This window comes from Panthera pardus, unplaced genomic scaffold (genome assembly GCF_024362965.1).
Source record: "Panthera pardus isolate Hobbes unplaced genomic scaffold, ASM2436296v1 HiC_scaffold_16, whole genome shotgun sequence".
In the NCBI taxonomy this organism is placed as follows: Eukaryota; Metazoa; Chordata; class Mammalia; order Carnivora; family Felidae; genus Panthera; species Panthera pardus.
In genome coordinates, this window is record NW_026526721.1 from 54,490,711 (window position 1) to 54,511,485 (window position 20,775).

General features: G+C 35.8%; 1 protein-coding gene across 8 annotated transcripts in view; it reads right to left on the bottom strand.

Moving 5' to 3' along the window:
* Positions 1 to 2,944: 2,944 nt before the first annotated feature.
* CD47 (CD47 molecule) overlaps positions 2,945 to 20,775 on the bottom strand; it is a 51,550-nt gene continuing 33,719 nt past the window's right edge. For 2 of the 8 annotated variants that reach the window (XM_053903315.1, XM_053903314.1), the window contains exons 4-9: positions 16,743 to 16,850; positions 15,267 to 15,359; positions 14,141 to 14,233; positions 13,232 to 13,324; positions 7,137 to 7,168; positions 6,662 to 6,817 (exon numbers count right to left, since the gene is read on the bottom strand). In XM_053903315.1, the coding sequence (XP_053759290.1) occupies positions 6,740 to 6,817; positions 7,137 to 7,168; positions 13,232 to 13,324; positions 14,141 to 14,233; positions 15,267 to 15,359; positions 16,743 to 16,850 (497 nt within the window). In that variant the 3' untranslated portion in view covers positions 6,662 to 6,739. Of the gene's footprint in view, positions 3,189 to 5,077; positions 5,111 to 5,721; positions 5,747 to 6,661; positions 6,818 to 7,136; positions 7,169 to 10,230; positions 10,278 to 13,231; positions 13,325 to 14,140; positions 14,234 to 15,266; positions 15,360 to 16,742; positions 16,851 to 20,775 lie in introns of those variants that run through there. The other 6 variants (XR_002079678.2, XM_019448268.2, XR_002079679.2 and 3 more) reach the window with 6 other exon arrangements.

The following is a 20,775-nucleotide window of genomic DNA, read 5'->3' on the forward strand; positions in this document are numbered from 1 at the left end:
AGGGTTGCCCAACAATAATTTCTCCAGTTTCCAATGGCAGGTAAATAAAGGAGTATGCATTTCCATACACATCCCACAGGTCTGTTGTTGAATACCCCCTTTAGGACAAAAAACATCTAGAAGGTGATACAGAGCTTAATTCTTAATGAGATGGAGGAGTTGAACATATCACTTTTTGAGCTTTATTCATTCAAATCACAATTTGGTCATTTACTAAATTGTAGCATCCCAGAATAACCAATACTCTCAAATTTGGGATACCCCATTATTTTCATCTTGACATTCTCAGAAATTTAAACAAAATGGACCTGGAGTTTCCAGGTGAAAAATCATCACCTTTTAAGGTTTTCGGAGCATGTGAAATTTGTTGGAAAAGAAAACTATCTAGAAAATAGTAGGGCATCTACACACAGCCAACTCTCAATCATTGAACCTATGTACTGAACATCTAATGTATGCAAAACACTGCAGGAAGAGAAAGGAAAAAAAAAAAAAAAAGCTCTTGCCATAACAGAATTTCAACATCAAGTGAGAAGCAAGACAAAAAAAACCCCACTAGAACTCAGCAGACACACGTGAAGTATTAAGCAAGGTGTTAGATGAAAGAGGGGGGTGGACTACAGAGGAGAGCCAGTAGGGGAGGCAGGGCTCGATGAGAATGTTTTGAAGGAGACGGAAAAACCAGATTTGGCCAAAAACATTGGAAAGGTTGTTGCAAAAACGACAAGGGGTGTCAGAGAATGTACAATAAATAAAATCGAGTGGAAGAGTCGGTGGCAAAAATTGGGATCACTGAGTTAAAAGCAGGTTGTGTGGGGGAGGAACAGATACGTGATGCTCAAAACTAATGTTAATTCTAATTTGGTGGAACAAAAAAAATCGGGAGCCCACTACACGTCTGATTTAAAGAGAATGACCTGGCCCAATGATGGCCAAGCAAGAGGGCTCCCGCTGATGTGGTCCCTTTTCCAGAGAAGCTGACAACTAGTAAGAGCGAGAGTTGATGTCACCTGGCATCTCTCCTGCTTCCTCTGTGCGTTGTCTAGGGCAGTGAGTGCCTCAAAAGACAGGCAGCATTAAAGAGAACACAAAGGATGGGTGGGTCCCAAGACTGAACCCCAAAGAAATGAGAGTTTATTGCATATTAAAAGGTACAACCTTAGTTTATAAAAAAGTTTACTATAAAGGTTTTCATGCCTTTCTTTTTCTTAATAGAGAGTAGGTATCTGGATGGTTTTCAAGTTCATCTGCTTTTCTCCTCCCTTCATCAAAACTGACTTCTAAAGTAACAAACAATATAGTAAAATATAAATATTTTCAGAGGGAAAAAGAGCAGCAAGAGCCATCAGATTTATATAAAGGAACACAGCTCCCTCTACATATGATAATATTTTGGACAGCAACACAATTAGGAAAGAAAAACAAAAAATTTTTTTTTCAAGAAGAGCTGTCCTCATCGTTTGTTCGGTTTTCTGAGAAGCATCAGCAGGTCATAAAATTGAGGTTTGCCATGGGCAAAACCATTTGGTCCCAACATGAAATATGAAAATTAATTTGGCATAAAAGAGGCACATGGGAACAGTTAGTGGACTAAGAAATAACTATTAGTAATGTAACTACAGATATGAATGTCTTATTAGACAGACGGGAAGAATTACTAGTATTTTTAGAAGGTATTGTGAGCAGTCAAAAAGCTTGGCAAATTACCTAGAAGTTTTTGAAGTTTTAAATGATCAAATATTCGCATCAAATATAATTCCATCCAATAAAGATCTTTTTAAATGTTTTTACTAAGAGCATGAAATTAACATTTGCTCTCCTGTGGGTACCCACTGTTGTCCACACAGAAGATGCACGTGCCTACCTTATACATGTGCACACACACACACACACACACACACACACACACACCCACAGAGGGAACCGAGTGCTAATAATCTAAGAGTACTCCAGGTGATCACAACGGTCAGAATGTTAGTTTTCTTCTAATGGGGGTAGGAAACGTGGGGGTTTTGTTTTACTTTCCAATCTTAGGGTAAGGGGCTTACGGAGGCAGGACTACAGGAGGGAGATGATGAGTGTTTATCATGCAACACAGACACAACAGTAACAAAACCACCCTTCTGAGGGCTGGCTTGTTGGCCTGACGGTGACACGTTATATTGCCATGCAGGAGACTCACAGTTCAAATCTCAATCTTGGTTTTTCATGCCCCAGATCAGAAAAGAAGTGAAGAAACATTGTAGATTGTGCCTTCAAATCCGAGGAAGGAAATACATATGTTACAACCATCGCTACTTTTGCTGAAAAGTGTGAACATAGTTCTCTGAAAATAAGTCTGGCTCCTTTCTGCAATGATGCTACCATGTCACGTGTCACGGGACCATGTTCAAAGAGGAGAAAAGGTGCTACATCTTGTACAGCAGAAGCAAATAACAGGAGGACAAGACAGGGTTTAAAGGGTTGTGTGAATAAGAGATAAACACATTCATCAATAAAATTACCCTAACTCTGAAAAGGATTCATCACACGGTATGCTGAAGGAAGAATGTGTGAATGGCAACCCCCAAGAATGAAGACCATGGTCTCCTGCCGGAGATGTAGGCGGCATTCAAGATGTTCCCAACCAAACTCCTATCTGTACTTAAATTTGCTATTCCTTTGACCCAGAAGTTCCAGAAACCTTACTCGGCTAACACCAGCCATAACTGCCAAAGTGGCTGTGAACCTGAGTCTGCTAAGGTTCTGTGGAAGCCACTGTTCTTCACAGATCTCTCTGGGAAACCAATAGGTTAGCGTCAGGTGATTCTCAACCTCGAACCAATTCAAACTGGTAAACTACAGTCAAGAGGCCCTAAGATCTGAAAGGCATCATTCTTGGAAATTAGCCACTCTACCCTTGCCCTTTACTGAATAAAAATAACAACAAAAAACTGGATCTCAATTGGGCACACAACACAGATAATAATTCTTTTATTAACTAAATTACAAATGCTTTGAATAAAAACTTAACTGTAACAATCATTTAAGGGTCAAAGATTTACTTTCTCCCACAGATGAGAACCAGTAATTTTTCTTGTTTTCTTCTCCTGAACAGTGAATCAAGGCCATGGTGCTTAAACACAATTGTATTCCTTTCATGTCTTACTACTTTCCAAATCAGAGTCCATCACTTCACTTCAGTTACTCTGGAAAATTGAAAAATGAACATATAATCATTATTCCTGTCCATTTTCTATGCATTAACAAGTTGATGAATTTTTAAAAATTAAAAGTTTCAGATATACAGCATCTAAAAATAAAGAAAAAGTGTTTAATCTTAGATTTACAAAGGTCACAGATGTAAACCGGGTAAATCATTAGCCTTTTTAGTTGTAGTAACTAAAAGGCCAATGCCAAATGAAAATAAAAATCAACAAAGTCTGATAATCTCAGTTGGCTGGGTTGGCTGAGAAGCCAAGAGATGTTGGTTTTTCAATGCAAAAGATATTGACCACAGAATAATATTCTATCACATTCACTTTAGACCTACATCATTCATTTGATGTAAGTGAAATAAACATGCGAGTAGGTACAAGTGAAAGAGAAAACGGGATTGTGGTCCTTAGAAAGACAGTCTGAAACTGACGAGGCAGACACACTGTGAGGGCCTGGAGCCCACCAGAAAGATTTAAAAAAAGGTTAAAAAAAAGAAAAAAACAAGAACAAATTCTGAACAGCTAAATATTAGCAAAATTAAGGGAATTTCAAAGATCATCATAGACTTTGTATGCTATGAACACACAAAAACTGCTGTATCTACTGACATGGTGGTTCCAAAAAAAGTCACATGAAATTAATAAAGGAAAATGCACTTGAGGTTCTTATACCAGTTTTCTGAAAACAGAGAAAAGGAGTTTCATTTCTTTATACAACTACAGAAGAATCACATGGCAGAAGAAAAAGAGCAAAGAAATAAAAACAAAACAAAACAAGAGAATGTAAACATGGACGAACCATGCCACAATTCCAGGTACCAGTTCTTTTTTTGAATGTCACTTAGTTTATTCCTACCAACTGCAAAATTTTTTTTTTATTAGGAAGGTGGTGGTTGGTAAATAAAACAAACATTTTTGTAGTAAAAGCTGTGGCTACAACACAAACCTACAAAAGTGGAATCGTTCTGTGATTCCTTGTTGAACACAGCCTAACCATTGTTTTAAACTTTGTCCACCAGTACACAATTGGTGTGTTTTTAATCTTATGCAAAAATTAATTGCACTCATGGGAATATAGCCTCTTGTGTTAAATGCTGCACTTTGCCACAGAGGTGAGGAGGTTAAAGCAGTAAAATAGCACACTATTTACATGATCAAGGAATGACTAAATATCAAAGGTATGAAGAAATGTTTGATAAGATAAAAACATACAGTTATTAAAATATTAACAGAATTGAAGTATCATAGCATCTTCAAGCAAAATCAAAATGAATACTCATAGCACTCAATATGTCCGACTTACTTATCTTTAAAAACTAGCAAATGTCTTTGAAATATTCAATACAAAATAGAAGTGATTAGCCCAGAGTTCCAAAACAAGAAGCAAAAGCTGAGTGACTAAACATTTCTTTTTAAATCCTTTTTCAAATGGTTACAACTGAGTCCCTAGTTGGAAAAGCAGAGATATTAAGTCCCCATGAATTAAATGCAACAAATCACCAACACAAGCACAAAAGAAACCCTGTCAAGATGATAAAGATTTGTGCCAGATTATCTATGTGTCTTCTAAAAATCATTTTTAAAAGTTACAGGCACCAGACATTGTAGCTGAAAAATGTTTTTAAAAAAGCAGTAATTTCTCTTTGCTACAAGCAGTAAGACTGGAAAGTCTGATTAGTGACACCCTACAGCTTTTATATCACTGGTTTTGCAACTTTTAAGAGTAGCTTTAAGTTTTATAAATCAAAAAATGTAGACCTTTATGATTTGACAGTGTCCCTTTTATATACAAAAAAAGCATACTTTAAAGAAGCCCTTTTATTTCTTTTCAATGTTCCTATTTTAATCAATCTATAATTGCAGGTGCATTTTACACTTACCATCATTCATCATTCCTTTTGATTCTTTAAATGCTAAGAATTAGTAACAAGCCAAGCAGTTAGTAAGGTTCAACAATTAGAAATCATTTCTAAATAAATATGCAGTAATATCATGCTAACTATTCCACAGCTATGAAGACAAATTAATTTTAAGTCTATTACTTTATTACAAAAGCATGTCTGTGGCTCATATCCAGACTCTCAAAGGAAACAAAGTCAGTTGGGAACATAGATCTAGGTTTAAGGAGAAAGAAAGTGAGATGCTTGGGTCTCACTACATGATGACAGTCTGTATCTGAATTTGTAAATCAGAAACTGAAATTAATTGAGATTCTTTTCTATCGGCTAATATAAGGCAATGGTCTTCTTGCCTAAGTATTGCTTGGCCAGTGCAAGCAAGGACTGGAGAGATACTGAGGAGTGCGTTTTTCTTAGAGATAAGAACATTACAATAGTAATACTCTTAATTATTATTTTAATTATTATATTAATTATTATAATCAAGAAAAGAGAGGTCAGGCAAGAAAAAAATGGGATTTTTTTCCCCAGGCATAGATGGAGCATTCTAACTGCTTTGGGGCCAGTTCAAATTATCATCTGGTAATGGATCAAGAAGAATATACAAGTTTGTAATAACCACATACCATTAAGGGGTTCCTCTACAGCTTTCTGGAAAATATTTAAAATATATTTACGTAAAAATAGAATTTATTTCATGTCCTTTTATACTAAAATTTATATATGCTAACATTTAAACTCTATAGTAAAGAGTGAATCCTATAGGCTAAAAACAAAGTAAGGCAATAAAAGTTAAGGAAACAAAGATTGCCAAGTTTACCTGATAGTTTAATAATAACTATTAGTCTTTTAATATTTTTCTACGCAGAATTTCCCACCCACTCTGCCTCTTTCAGTTCAAGAAATTCAAACTTCTCAAAAAAAGTGCAAACATAAATAGCAACACAATAATAGATAATACAGTTAAATAAGGGGGGAGACAAAAACACAATCATTTTCAAATCATGCAAGTTGAACTCAGTAACAAGGAAAGAAAATGTGTTAAGATTTAAGGGTCCAATGGTTGGATTATCTCTAACAGAGGCACTTTAAACACTGCTGGCTGTTGGTGACCAATGTAGCTACAGCCCCAATCTTTTCAGAATAAACACCCATGGAAAGATGCACCCTCAGGCCCTCCTTGCCTATTAGGCATGTCTGTGGAAGCTTGTCAGACTCAGGAGTATATGTAATCTTCACTTCCTGCCACAGACAAGAGTCTCAATTTTGGCATTTCAGATAGAGCTACTATTATTCCTTCTAGGAAGGTGAGTACAGTATAGTCCTCTCCAGGTCTTCTTTCCATAAAATAGTTCTTGGGCCTGTCACATGATAATTCTCTACACGGGTTTTTTCACCTGCTCATTTATCTGGTTTATTTCCTAATTTGTTCCTTTTCTTGGAATTTTCTTAGATAGTTTTTAAGGTATCCAAGATAGAGTAAAAACTATAGTACAGTTTGGAGGAAGAAAAATGCTTCTAAAATGAGGGAAGAAGGGAAATTAATCATAATTCAGAACAGATATATTTCAGCAATATGTACATTTATTGCATAGATTATTATTTTTAATGAAATCAATTTCATACAAATCTCTCGCTCTCATTTTAAAAGCCTGAAGTAACATTTTGTATACCTACATCAAATGGAGCCAATAGGTGAGGCAATATACTGGAATCAGCTTCCTTCAGCAGAGATAATAACCATTATTCTTACACAGAAACTTTCCAGTTCTGAGAAAGTGAGAAGTCACTTGAGAAATTATTAGCACAATGTTAAGGAATCACTGATTCTGTCCTACTGCAACTAAAATGACCAGATATATTTTAAAGTAAGTTGGATCTACTCATGCAAAAGTCATGAAATTGATACTTCAGTGTTCTCTTAATCTGATGGTATACACTGAACAGAGAGCAAAAGGCTTTAGTATCTATCTCAATTATCATTTCTCAGTCAAAACCATCAACTGATCATTCCAAATTCATTTAAGAAAGTTTAACTTACCCTAGGAGGTTGTATAGTCTTCTGATTGGAAGCTGATATAATTAAAAATTGAGAAAATAAATTTAATACGTTAAGGCAATATAATGTTTAATCTCAATGACTATCAATGGTTAATTTCAAATGATTTTATGCATTGATAGAATATCATGATCAAATGACCCACCTACATCAAATAATAAACCAATACATTCTCTCATTTGTACAGGCTATATTTCTCCTAAATCAGCCATTTGTTATACTTCTTGGTGAAAAATGCTGTCTATCATCTATTCATCCCCACTGTGGACTCTATACCCCTCCCCACTCAACCCAGCCAGAATGTGGACAGAAGGTGGCAATGACCAATCTTCACCTCTACTCCACTGCCTGCCCTTATTAGCTCACTGTTCTCATTCCTTGTGACCCAGTCTTCTCTTCTGCTTCCATCTTTCCAGTTTTCAACGCTCCAAATAGCTAACAAACTGAAAAAAAATATTCAGATCCCTCAGAGTTCAATGAATTCTCCCAGCAGTTAGTTTTAGCCACAATCAACCTCTTCTCCAAGTATTCTTTCTCAGTTTTCCAAGTTACCCTTTGCACTGTTTCTGAGTGGACTGGTTAATGAAGGAATACAGAAAGAGAGAGGGGAAAGACATTTACTTCAGTTGCATAGGGAGAAAGAGAGAACTTCATTACAAAAGCCAAGTGAGAAGGACCCAGCGCAGCGGAAGCCAGTCCTAAATCAGAGTCCTATATGTATGAAAGCATGAACCAGCAACATCCTGTGAACAGGCTGGTGGGAGGGTAATGCTATGGGATGGTCAATTACATTATCCTTGGGCCTGAGGAAGGCTGGAAGGCTGAATTTGCTTGTGAGCTACTGATGCAGGGCCCCAGAACCGCTCTAGTGTTCTGTGCTCTTTACTTACTACCATTCCTCCTCCACATTCACCCCTACCAAGCTTCCAAAGCTGATGGGCAATGGGAGTGAGACCCCACGCAAGGACAGCCAATGTAGAAACCAGCCAGAAGCCAACAGGCTCTCTCAAACAGAGACCATGGTGACTAACTAGCCTGAAAAGTTTTTCTCTCCTACTGGGACCTGAAGAGGAGAAAGAGAAAGTAGACCAGAAAGTTGGTGATGGAAAGGAAGGTGACAAGGAGACAGAAAGCAAGCTGGGAGAGAAGCTCAAAGATTAGAGACAAACATAAGAGAAACTACCAAGGAGAAGACAAGAACAAAATATAAGATGAGGCCATAAAGAAGAGGATGAGCTCTTAGGGGAAGAACCAGAAAGGAACTCACAGTATAATCTGCAGATGAGCACTGACTAACTCTTGTTACTCAGAGGGCAACACGATGATTCAGTTTGTAGAGATGTATCAGAACTTTCGAATTCCTAAATGGCTTACTGTCTCAGCCCCTGTGAGGTCTGGTTATATCTCAGCTCTCAAGAGATCCCCATCTCTGCTAGTGTCACGTGTGGCTTTAAAGTAAATCTCCCTTACAGGAGGCACGGGGGCAGCGGTGTGGTCCTTGCAGCCAAACAAAGAAACCACTTTCTAAAGTAGTATGGAGTGAAATGGGTTGGGAATATGGGTGAATCACATTTAGCAGCCTCTCAAAAGAAGCCAAGCAGAATTACAGAACTTCATTAGGGATCATCACAGTAGTTACATATATATACAATTCACTTCAACTAAACCATGACTCTATGTTCTATCAAAGAAAAGAAAACTGAACAGCTGTGCAAATTTTTGACTGGTAGCGCGAAGGATCAGAGGTAAGATTTTAGAGCTGTATTTTTGAAATCATAAATTTATTTATCAGGATTAACATTAAGAACTTCCAAGTAACTCCTTTTCTATCCTAATAATGTGTAAAGAATAGTTTCTGAGTTCCAATTCTCAGGTCCAAGGAACATCACATTTTGGCTAGACCATTCTGGAAAATAAGAGCTGTGCTCTCCCTAGTAGTAGTATAAAACCCAGAAGTGCAAAAGCTAATTTGAGTTTTCACTTGAGTTAATTCTCTCCCACACACATATGACCGAGGTGACAAAATGGCTGTGGTTTATCTGTTCTTACCATGCCTAAGGCACTACACACATACATACATATGTGTATATGTGTGTGTGTGTGTGTGTATGTAGTCACATATATATGTAGTTTAAATACGTATATTTATTTATTTTTAAGCCACAAGCTTTAAGGATTCCATATGAGCCCCCTTGCAAGGTTTCTTCCTGATTTGTTCTTCTCTCCCTGAAACATCTGATGACATGACACAAATATATTTCTACGTTTTGAATTTTCAGAAATATTTTTCCTAGTGATAGCAGACCTACCTCTTCCTAACATCCTAACAGTGAACTATAAAATATCACTTATATATATTCATTCCATGTCATTCTAAAACAAGTGATATGCTGTGATAAATCTGGTTTTTGATTACTAGTAGGTTGATTTATAACAAAACATAATTATATGTCTTTATACTGAACTGGTAATGGCTTAAAAAAAAAGGAAAACAAAATGAACAAGTATGGACTCTTATAAATAATGGATATAAATGCCCCATATAATCAACAAGCCTAATTCTAGTGAGTTTAGTTAGCAGTATTTAATTTTCTATGTGATTCACATTATTCTTGTTTCCAACCCCAATTCATTTTGTAAAACTTAAATACTTCCAGTAAAAAAAAAAAAAAAAATCCAACAGCTTAAAAAGACCATAAAAAGTGAAAGTTAAAATCTTACTTCTAAAGTAACAATTAAGGCTACAAATTTAAACTTGGAAATAATAAAAATAACAAAGTTAAAATTCTCATAGGGCCATTAACTTACTCTTAAAAAAGATAGCTTGGATTTTAACAACAACAAAATCTGAGAATTTTATTGCATTTAAGTCAAGACACATTCATTAAGCTTTTCCAAAACAGAGCACAATGAGTAAAATTTATTTTGGAAACACAATTACTTGCCTCCTGATAAAAATGCTAAAATTTGCAACCTTAATGTTACATATACTGATATTTACACACTCAGATTATATAAGAAAAACACACTAATTTTCCTATTCTACCACATTATCTAAAGAGCAACTTTCCTGTACCTTTTCTCTTCTTGCCCTTCAACTGACCGAAGGTGTGCCTCTGAATTCTGGCATTAGACAAGTTGATTTGGAAAGTTAATTTAGAATATTCTCAAAATGTCAATAAAATTGGACTAAATTCTTAACATATAAATATTTATATGCTAAACTATGATAAAGAAAAAACTGGGGGAACTCTTTTAGGATTTTACTTTCACTTCGATTTTTCACATGAGAACAGTATGTGTGTTACTACACTGGTTTCCCAAGCTTCTTTGGGAGATAAGCTATGGAGAAGGGAGAGACAGGATCCAGGAGGTGGTAGCTAGACAATGCCTATTTCCACCCGAGTCGGCATTCCAGACCTGTTGGCAATTCTACTGAACATCATTCTTTGTCAGACATGGAAGGCATGGGGAGCAAGGCAATAAAAGGGGAGGATGATCCAGGGGTGCCTGGTGGCTCAGTCGGTTAAGTGTCTGACTTCAGATGAGGTCATGATCTCACAGTCCTTGAGTTCGAGCCCCATGTCCAGCTCTGTGCTGACAGCTCAGAGCCTGAAGCCTGCTTCAGATTCTGTGTCCCACTCTCTCTTTGTCCCTCCCCCACTCACATTCTGTCTGTCTGTCTCTCTCTCTCTCTAAAACAAACATAATAATAAGACAAAATTAAAAAAAAAGATGAGAGCATCCATTTTGCTTCTTTCCCTCTTTAGACCTTCACCACAGCAATGAGAATTATTGGTAGTAGGGAAAACCAAAATCCAGGGATCTCTCTCAAAACTAATAAGCAAACATTTAAAAAAAGGGAGGATGATCCAGACAATGAGGAATAAACAGAACAAAGAGCCATCAAAGACACCTAATACTACATCATGTTGTAGGAATACTGAGAAGAACATTGTATTCTCAAACATTCACACAGAGCAATGTAACTAGCAGTATCAACTTCAAGAACCACACAAATGGGGACTGGAATACTCAACAAAAATAGAATATGTATCAACATTCATAATGTGATGCTCATGATAGCTACTACCATTGGGCTGAGAGGTCTTCATTGTATTTTATGGACCTGTGAGTCATGAACTAAGAAAATTTCATTGAGGAAACAACTCTGATTTATGAGAACATAAACCAAAGATAGGGAGATTTTAGTTAAGTATTTTGTTTATCTAACAAGCATTAACTAGATAGGGACAAAAGAATATGTAACAAAACTGAACTCAATGATCAGTCAGCAAAAGCTGAGGTTAAGAAACACAGGTAAAGTTTCTTTGACAATATTATGTAAGCCATATGGAAAATTATTTGACTAACAATTCAAGGTTCATATAATTTTTGAAACACAGTAAAGTTCACCTAAAGCAGAACACTGATTTTTTTTTTTACTCTATTATTTGGCAACTTTTAATTATTTTGACAAATTTTTAAGAGTCTGGTTTACTGCTTAAATTAAAAAAACCAACTTTTTTAAAGGGATACTAATGTAAACCAATTGCAGGGAACATTTTTAGCTTAAATCAGACAACATAATACCTAAAAGCATCTGCCTCTATGTATAAAAAATAAGAATTTATATAGACATCTGTTATTTGAAAATTGGCAGATTAAATATGAAATTCAAAAAAATTAGCTAATTCCAACTTACTAACCATTTATTTTAAAGGTAGTAAAAACAACATGGAAGGATCCAGAGTGTATAAATGCTAAGTGAAATGAGTCAGTGAGAGAAAGACAAACACCATATGATTTCACTGATATGTGGAATTTAAGAAACAAAAACAAAGGAAAAAAGAGACAACAAAAATAAGATTCTTAATTATACAGAACTGGTGGTTACCAGAGGGGAGGTGGGTGGGGGATGGGGGAAATAGGCAAAGGGAAGTAAAAAGCACACTCCTCATCATGAGCACTGAATAATGTATAGAACTATTGAGTCATTAATATTGTGTACCTGAAACTAACATAACACTGTATGTTAATTATACCGGATTTTAAAAATAAATAAATAAATTAATTAATTAATTAAAAGGTAGCAAAAGCCTAAATTTTAAAGCTCCATGTTTTTATTATATTCGTTTCATTGCTGTTGTTGTTGTTTTGGGAGGTTTTATTTTATTTTATTGTATTGTATTTTTAATTTTATTGAAATCCAAGTTAGTTGACATATAGTGTATTAATGGTTTCAGGCATAGAATTTAATGATTCATCACTTACATATAACACCCAGTGCTCATCCCAACAGTGCCCTTCTTGGTACCCATCACCCATTTAGCTCATCTCCCCTATTCCCCTTCCCTCCAGCAACCTTCAGTTTGTTCCCTATATTTAAGAGTCTCTTAAGTAAAAATATTTTAAAGTCAAGTAAAGTCAAAAGACACTGTTCTTTTAACAAAAGTGACAGATTTTGAATTTCAACCTGTCTACTTAGGGGAGCCAAGGTCTATAAACAATCTGCAAGAAGAGCAAGTAACAAGTAGGTCTCTCATAGAAACAATGGGACAATTAAAAATCTTTTTCTATTAAAATGAATCTTTGCCCCACTTCAGGCTCTGTGCTGACAGCTTAGAGCCTGGAGTCTGTTTCAGATTCTGTGTCTCCCCCTCCCTCTGCCCCTGTCCTGCTCACACTCTGTCTCTTGTCTCTAAAAAAGTGGGTAAACGTTAAAAAAAATAAAAAAATTAAAAAAATAAAAAAATAAAACAAATCCTCTACATTCTCTCCCTTTAGCTAGTATAGTCTATACATTCTAAAACATAAAGCCATTTTTTAAAAAATAGTTTATAATCTAAAATTTTCATTAATTCATATTACTTCTACCCTCTTTCATTACCCCCAAATCATTCCAATTTTATTATTTAAGAAATACAGCTGCATTCATGATATATTCTCGTTTTTGGGAAAACTGAGAAATTTCTTTAGTCAAACCGTAAGAGCCAATCAAAGCATTACATTCATTATATTTCAATTATATAACTGAAATTCTCGGCACAGGCTAACAAAAAATAAGATTGACTTACCAACAAGTTTCATATAAACTAATCCAAGTAATTCTGCTAGAGCTATAATACCCAAACCTGAAATCAGAAGAGGGCCGTTCACTGGGGTGCACTCTGTAAAAACAAGTGAGATTTTACATTAAAAATCTACATGAAATAAGTTATCTTTTTAAAAGAACAAACAACAATAAATCAAGTTTTAAGGAGAGTAATTCTTTTTCTAATTATTAACAAAAACTACCTACATATATTCATCATTATTAACTCAGTGAAATGCCTCCAAATTATTAAAAGACAAAAGATTTTGTTTGCATAACATGTGCCTTATCACATCAAGACTAATAGAAAATAGTGTGTAAAGCCTTAAGTTCCAACCAATTAGAGGCTGGTTATTTAAAAAATTCTCCCACAAATATAGGCACAGCAGTTTGGCTGCTAGAATAATCAGCCCACAAGCCATATACAGCCAATATTCTCATGGCAATATGGAAAGCACTATTCTCAGTGGGGAAAAAATGAGAGTTAAAAAAAGAAAGCTCACAAAGCCCACAACACCAAATGCTGGCAAGGATGTGGAGCAACAGGAACTCTCATTCATTGCTGGTGGGAATGCAAAATGGCACAGCCACTTTGTAAGATAGGTTGGCAATTCATTACAAGCTAAATATGTTCTTAACATAACAACCCAGCAATCACACTCCTTGGTATTTACTTAAATGGAGTTGAAAACTTATGTCCACACAAAAACACGCACATGGATGTTTATAGTAGCTTTATTCTTAATCATCAAAAACTGAAAGCGGCAGGATGTCCTTCAATAGGGGAATGGATGAATGGATAAAGAAGAAGAAGGAGAGGAGGAAGAAGAGCTCTGTCCAAGAGAAATCTGTAGTAAGAAAAATTGGGATGAGAGAAGAACGTAACCCTTACCTGAGACACAGAGGCTTAGTCCAACTACAGAGAGCACATAGCCCAGTACCTGAAGGATCAATATGGCGATGGTGAAGGAAGACATCCAAACACCTGAAGAAAGAAAAAGTGGGTTGAGAGCATTTAAGAAGCAATCATACCGACTTGTATTTTGTGCAATCAAAAATAATATCCGGTGACCATAGACTGACTCTGGATTTCCTTATGAGATGCTCGATTCTTTCCCAACGATCTAAGCTTTGCCTTTTCACACAAGTAGTCTGTTCCAGAGTCACACGTTCAGCAGTCTTTTATTTTCACAGTGAGCTGAGCTGGACTGGTGCTTTTTACCCCAAACCTTAGAACAATGCTGCTTTTACCACATTTGTGCATTTTACAGTATGAATGGCTATTATGCGTGACTTCACCACATGCACATAAAATTACTCTAGCAAAGAGAACCATTATGCAAAACATGCTGCTGTAAACATCATAACCTCTGTCTCGTGTGCCTAGATCCGTGATTTTATAACAAATTAATAACTTTCCAATGTACACCAAGCCAGAGATAAGCTCAAAGACCGAGTTAAATGTGCAAATAGGAAAAAACAGACTGTAATAATAACAAAAATATGTTAGTGATTGACTCCAAAAATGCAGTGAAGATTATACCAATTACAATTTGGATACCTGCATCATCTTTTAAAACTACAATGTTGAGATTTGCCAATAACTAAAAAAGATATATTTCTATTTATAATTGATAACCCTAATTTGTAGAACTATTTTTTAAGACAGGCTTAGCAAAAGAAGAGAAAGGGCATGTTTAAGGTCTACTTATAACTTGAAAAAACTGAAATAAAAATATGAAGATAATCATTAAGAAATTATATAACATAATTTTAAAAATCCACTGGCTAGCATCAAATATATATGAAAATTACTTTTTATTAAATAATAGAATGCCCTGAAAACCTAAGCTAACCTTAAAATTAATCCACACAGGGAAAGTGTTACTAAGAACATAAGCCGACTTTTATTAAGTTGTGAAAAAAAGAAAAAAAGAAAATCATACAAGAAATATTTTAAGCAAAAATGTTTTCAAAAAGAAAAAGGTAGACAAAATCATGCTATAACATATACTTACCTATCATAAACACACAGTACTGAAGCAATATTAAAATCACTGTAGGAACCACAATTAAACCAAGTCCACAAGAATTCTTTGTTGAATATTCACCTGTTAATAAAAATAACATTAAAAATATTATCCTGTGTACTTCCTACTTTACAGGAAGTTAAAGTACTCAAAGTTACAAAGTGTATTAATCTCAATACTACTCTTACAAACTGCAAAAGGTTCAAAAATATATTTCTCCCAAAACTTCACACAAAACAACTATTTTTTAATTTTATTTTTTAATGTTTTATTTATTTTTGAGATAGAGAGCGTGAGCAGGGGAGGGGCAGAGAGAGAGAGAGACACAGAATCCAAAGCAGGCTCCAGGCTCTGAGCTGTCAGCACAGAGCCCAACGCAGGGCTTGAACTCACAAAACGTGAGATCATGACCTGAGCCGAAGTCAGACGCTCAACCGACTGAGCCACCCAGGCACCCCACAACTATTTTTTCATTAAGACCAAACTTAAAACATCTACTAAATGTCAACATCTAAGTCTCAACATGTGGAAACCTTGACTTGGCTTTGCCTCAACTACCCACAGAATTCCAGTGAGAAACTTGGGAGTCCCTCTTACTATTCCCTTTACTTGCTGTGTTCAATCTGTCCCAAAGTCAAAACAGTTGTTCTTTCAAGTTATCTTCTCAACTCTTCTCGTCCTCCCGGTGTCCTAACTCTAGAGGCAAACAGAGCTGCCAAATTTATGTTCCTAAACAGTACACTGTACTGTATCTAGCTCCAAAGCAATGACAGATCTCTCCAGTCTGCACTGTGGGTCCCAGCTCATATCTGCCATCTTTCCATGTGCTGCACTCCCTTTCTTCCCCCTTCCACTCCCATCTTCCAAAAACAAGTGGTTTCAGATAGAATTGTTTCCTACACCCATCCCCATTTCCAGGTCTTGGCAAATGAAGTCTGCCTCTGCAGTGGGGTGAATGATGGCCCTAAAGATACATCCACCTCCAAATCCCTGGAGCCTGTGAATATTAACTTCTATGGCAAAAGAATATTACATTATATAGCAAAGGATGATTCAGTTAAGGATCCTGAAAGGAGGAGTTTATCCTGGATTATCCAGGTGGGCCCTAAATGTAATGACAAGTGTCTCTGTAAGACAGGCAGAGAGAGATTTGACAAAGATACTACTGAGGCAGCAATGGAAATTATGGTGCCATAAGCCAAGGAGCTATAGAGTGCCAGCAAACATCAGAAGCTAGAAGAGGCAAAGAATGGTTTCTCCCCAAGAGCCTCAGGAGGGATTATGGTGTTGAAGACATCTTTAGTTCAGCTTTATGGCCTCCAGAACTGTGAGAAAATTTCTACACTTTTAAGACACCCCCTTTGTGGTAATGTGTTACAACGGCCCTATGAGCACCCCCCCCCAACCGCCCCCGGGTCCTCATTTCCATCAATCCTGCCTCACTCATATAACTGTGTATCTTACCTGGGACAAAAAGAATGGCTCCAACAATGACAGCTATAGTGAGCACTAGTCCACCAACAAATAAAAGAATGGTTTTCTCCTTCATGAGACTGGATTTATATTTAAGCGCTTAAAAAAAAAAACACACACAAAGAATTACATGAACCCAATCACAAAAAGTAAAGCCATTTCTGTAACATATGAAATGCAGAGATAAACTGTAACTTACTGTAACTGAATAATCTTTGAGGAACAACTCCCTCCTATCATGTGAAGCTACCTCAAATCTTTTTCATAAGTCATTATCTAAATTATTGTCATGGCAGTATAAATATGGATACTAAATTTAAAGGTGATGCTTTATTCCCCTATATTTAAAGAATGAAGGTATATACATCAGGCTTTCTAAATTAAAGCATTACTAACATTTTGGGCCAGATAACTCTGTTCCATGTATTATACAATGTTTAGTATCCCTGGCTTCTACACACTCTATGTCATGAATGGCCCCTCAGTTGTGTCAATCAGAAATGTCTCCAGACATTGTCAAATGTCCCCTGAGGAACAAAACTGCCTCAGGTTTACAATTGATATACATACACTGATGAGAAATAACTGGGTACTTAGTAAAACATAAAATTAGGAAAGCATTTGGAATTCTAGATTGTTTTGAAAAAGTAGAATAAACACTAGACACATCAGACCCTTTTGGTATCCTGAGGGTAAAACATGTTTACATTGTTCAATTAAAATAATTGTATAAAAATAAACTACGAATACTCAATAGCACTCATCATATGTGTTCCTGTTTTTGGTGCTAGCTCTATTGTCAAGTATCTAATACCTTCCTTGAAAGAATATAATGGATAAGCCTAAAAATATTAGAGTTGCCCCCTGAAACAACACAGGTGTTGGGAGCACTGACCTCCCTCACCATCTGCAGTCCAAAATCCAAGTATAAAACTTTTGACTCCCCCAAAACTTCACCACTAATAGCCTATTGTTGACTAGAAGCCTCACTAATAACATAAACAGGCGGTTAATACATATTTTGTATGTTAGGTGTATCATGTCCTGAATTATTTTATAAGAAAGTAAGCTACAGAAAAGGAAATATTAAGAAAATCATAAGGAAGGGAATATATATATAGCATTGGACCATAAAAAATCCACATATAAGTGGACCCACAGAGTTCAAACCCATGTTGTTCAAGAGTTAACTGTATTTCTTTTGCTATACATTCACCTTTTGAGTTCTGTTTTGGTTAATATTAATTTTTCACCAAGAAAGTTGTTAAAGTAACCTAAAAGGAGGCTGAGTAGCAGAGTGTATGACAGAAATTCTGCTGTGTTTCATACACACAATATTTTCCATGCCATTAATCAACGGGTGACTGAACTGAGGTGAAGATTTTTTAAATGTTATATTTAGCATTTAATCTGCTTCAACTAAAATGACAAACTATAATTAAATATATATTTATACATTAATTATATATATTTATTTATAATTAAATATAATTTTAAAAACAACAAATAAACCCTTAAATGACCATAACAAAATCTATGTATAAGGTATTATAACCTAGGATTCCATTATAATCTATGGTTAAGATGTTAAAATACAATGCAGGCACCTGAAGATTTTTTAACTCCCTACCTATTTTAGGTTGTAATCATACTTTAGATTGTAACCTCAACTTTATTCTCTTCAGGGGGAGATGGAAGGCTAAGCAATAACCAGTCCTGAAGCTGAGTAATCAAATCCACGTTCATCAGAAAAGAGAATCAATATGGCAAGTTACCCAAGATTTCATTTGACTCAATCAGCCTTGAAACTTACGTGACTATGATTCAATCATGTTCCTGACTTATTACAGGGCACCAGTGTTCACATCTTCCCTATTTTCTAGGCTCAAACACTGTTTAGGATGAAATTCCACGTATAGGTCACAAAAGGCACAAATATGGTTTAAAAAAAGAAAACTTTCTCTAGACATATGTCAGATTTCTGATTTAATCCCATGCATACTGTTATCTAAATAGAGCCTGAAAGTTCTGCAAAAGGGTTATAAAATAGAAGTTGTGTTTCAAACATACCTCACAATCAATCAAACATTTATAAGAGACTCTGGTTTAATTCAACACATAAAAGAGTTACTAAGATCACGTAGTAAGAATTCACCTCGGAGTACAGTACAAATTCATGCAAAGAGGCAGACATATCATTCTTAACAAAAATAAGAGTGTGAACCTCATATAAAATTTCACCTTTTCAGACTCAGAAGAGCTTTAGGAGAAAAATAATGCCAACAATAGTCACAAAAATAAACCACCACTTTTCAAACCTTTGCATATAAATGCACTACATGTTCAAGATAGCTGTTGTTCCTGTTAATTAGTTCAACTACTACTTATTTTCAAGGATATTATCTTCTTCCTTAAATTAAGTAGCCATTTCTATCAAAAATATCAGTGGAGTCTACTTATGTAACCACAGGCAATGAAGCAGTTCATCTCTATATACCTTTAGTGAACCTATAAAAAGAAATTCTTTTGACTCATTTTCTTGCTCACAATGGTGCCTATGCAGGTCCTACAGCAAGTATGGAGAAAGCACCTTGTTGCTAAGTCAGCTGTCAAAGTTTTCAGTGTAGCTAAAAAGTCAGGAATCTGATATAGATGTCAGAGAACCCAATAATCTCAAGGATCTTTTATTGGTGATTTTTTCTGGCCCTTTATTAAGTATAATTACTCTTATTTATCAAACCTATCAAAACTTTAAATGTATCAAAGAAAATAAATTCAAATAATTTCCCACTTAGCATTAAGATAAAAATGATACAATGTGCCTTTTTTTGTAATTCAAATCTAATAGACTTTCTTTTAATATTTTGACAATTGTTTCAAATTTTTATTTCAATTCTAGTTAGCCAATAGTGTAATATTGGTTTCAAAAGTAGAATTTAGTGATTCTTCACTTACAACACCTAATGCTCACCACAAGTACCCTCCTTAATGCCCCCTTGCCCATTTATAGCCTATCCCCCTGCCCACCTCCCTCCATCAATCCTCAGTTTGTTCTCTACAGTAAAGAGTCTCTTATGGCTTGTTTCCCTCTTTTTTTCCCTTCCCACGTGCTGTTTTGTTTTTTAAATCCCACATACAAGTAAAATCACATGGTATTTGTCTTTCTCTGATGACTTTCACTTAGTGTAATACACTCTAGCTCCATCCACATCCTTGCAAATGGCAAGATTTCATTCCTTTTGATGGCTGAGTAATATTCCAGTGTGTGTGTGTGTGTGTGTGTGTGTGTGTGTCTGTGTGTATCCCACATCTTCTTTATCCATTCATTGGTCAATGGACATTTGGGCTCTTTCCATAGTTTGGTGATTGTTGATAGTGCTTCTATAAACACTGGGGTGCAAGTGTCCCTTTGAATCTGTATTTTTGTATCCTTTGGTTAAATACCTAATAGGGCAATTGCTGGGTTGTAGGGTAGTTCTATCTTTAACTTTTTGAGGAAACTCCATACTGTTTTCCAGAGTGGCTGCACCAGTTTGCATTCCCACCAACAGTGTAAGAGGGTTCCGCTTTCTCTGCATCCTTGCCAACATCTGTTGTTTCCTGTGCTAATTTTAGCCATTCTGACAAGTGTCAGGTGGTACTTAATTGTGGTTTTGATTTGTATATCCCTGGTGATGAGCAATATTGAGCATCTTTTCATGTGTCTGTTAGCCATCTGGATGTCTTCTTTGGAAAAATGTCTTTTGAGGTCTTCTGCCCATTTCTTAATTGGATAATTTGTTTTTTGGGCGTTCAGTTGGATAAGTTCTTTGTAAATTTTGGATACTAACCCTTTATCAGCTATGCTGTTTGCAAATGTCTTCTCCCATTCCACAGAGTGCCTTTGAGTTTTGTTGATTGTTTCCTTTGCTGTGCAGAAGCTTTTTATCTTGAAGTCTCAATAGTTCATGTTTGCTTTTGTTTCCCTTGCCTCCAAAGATGTGTCTAGTAAGAAGATGCAACGGCCAAGGTCAAAGATGTTGTT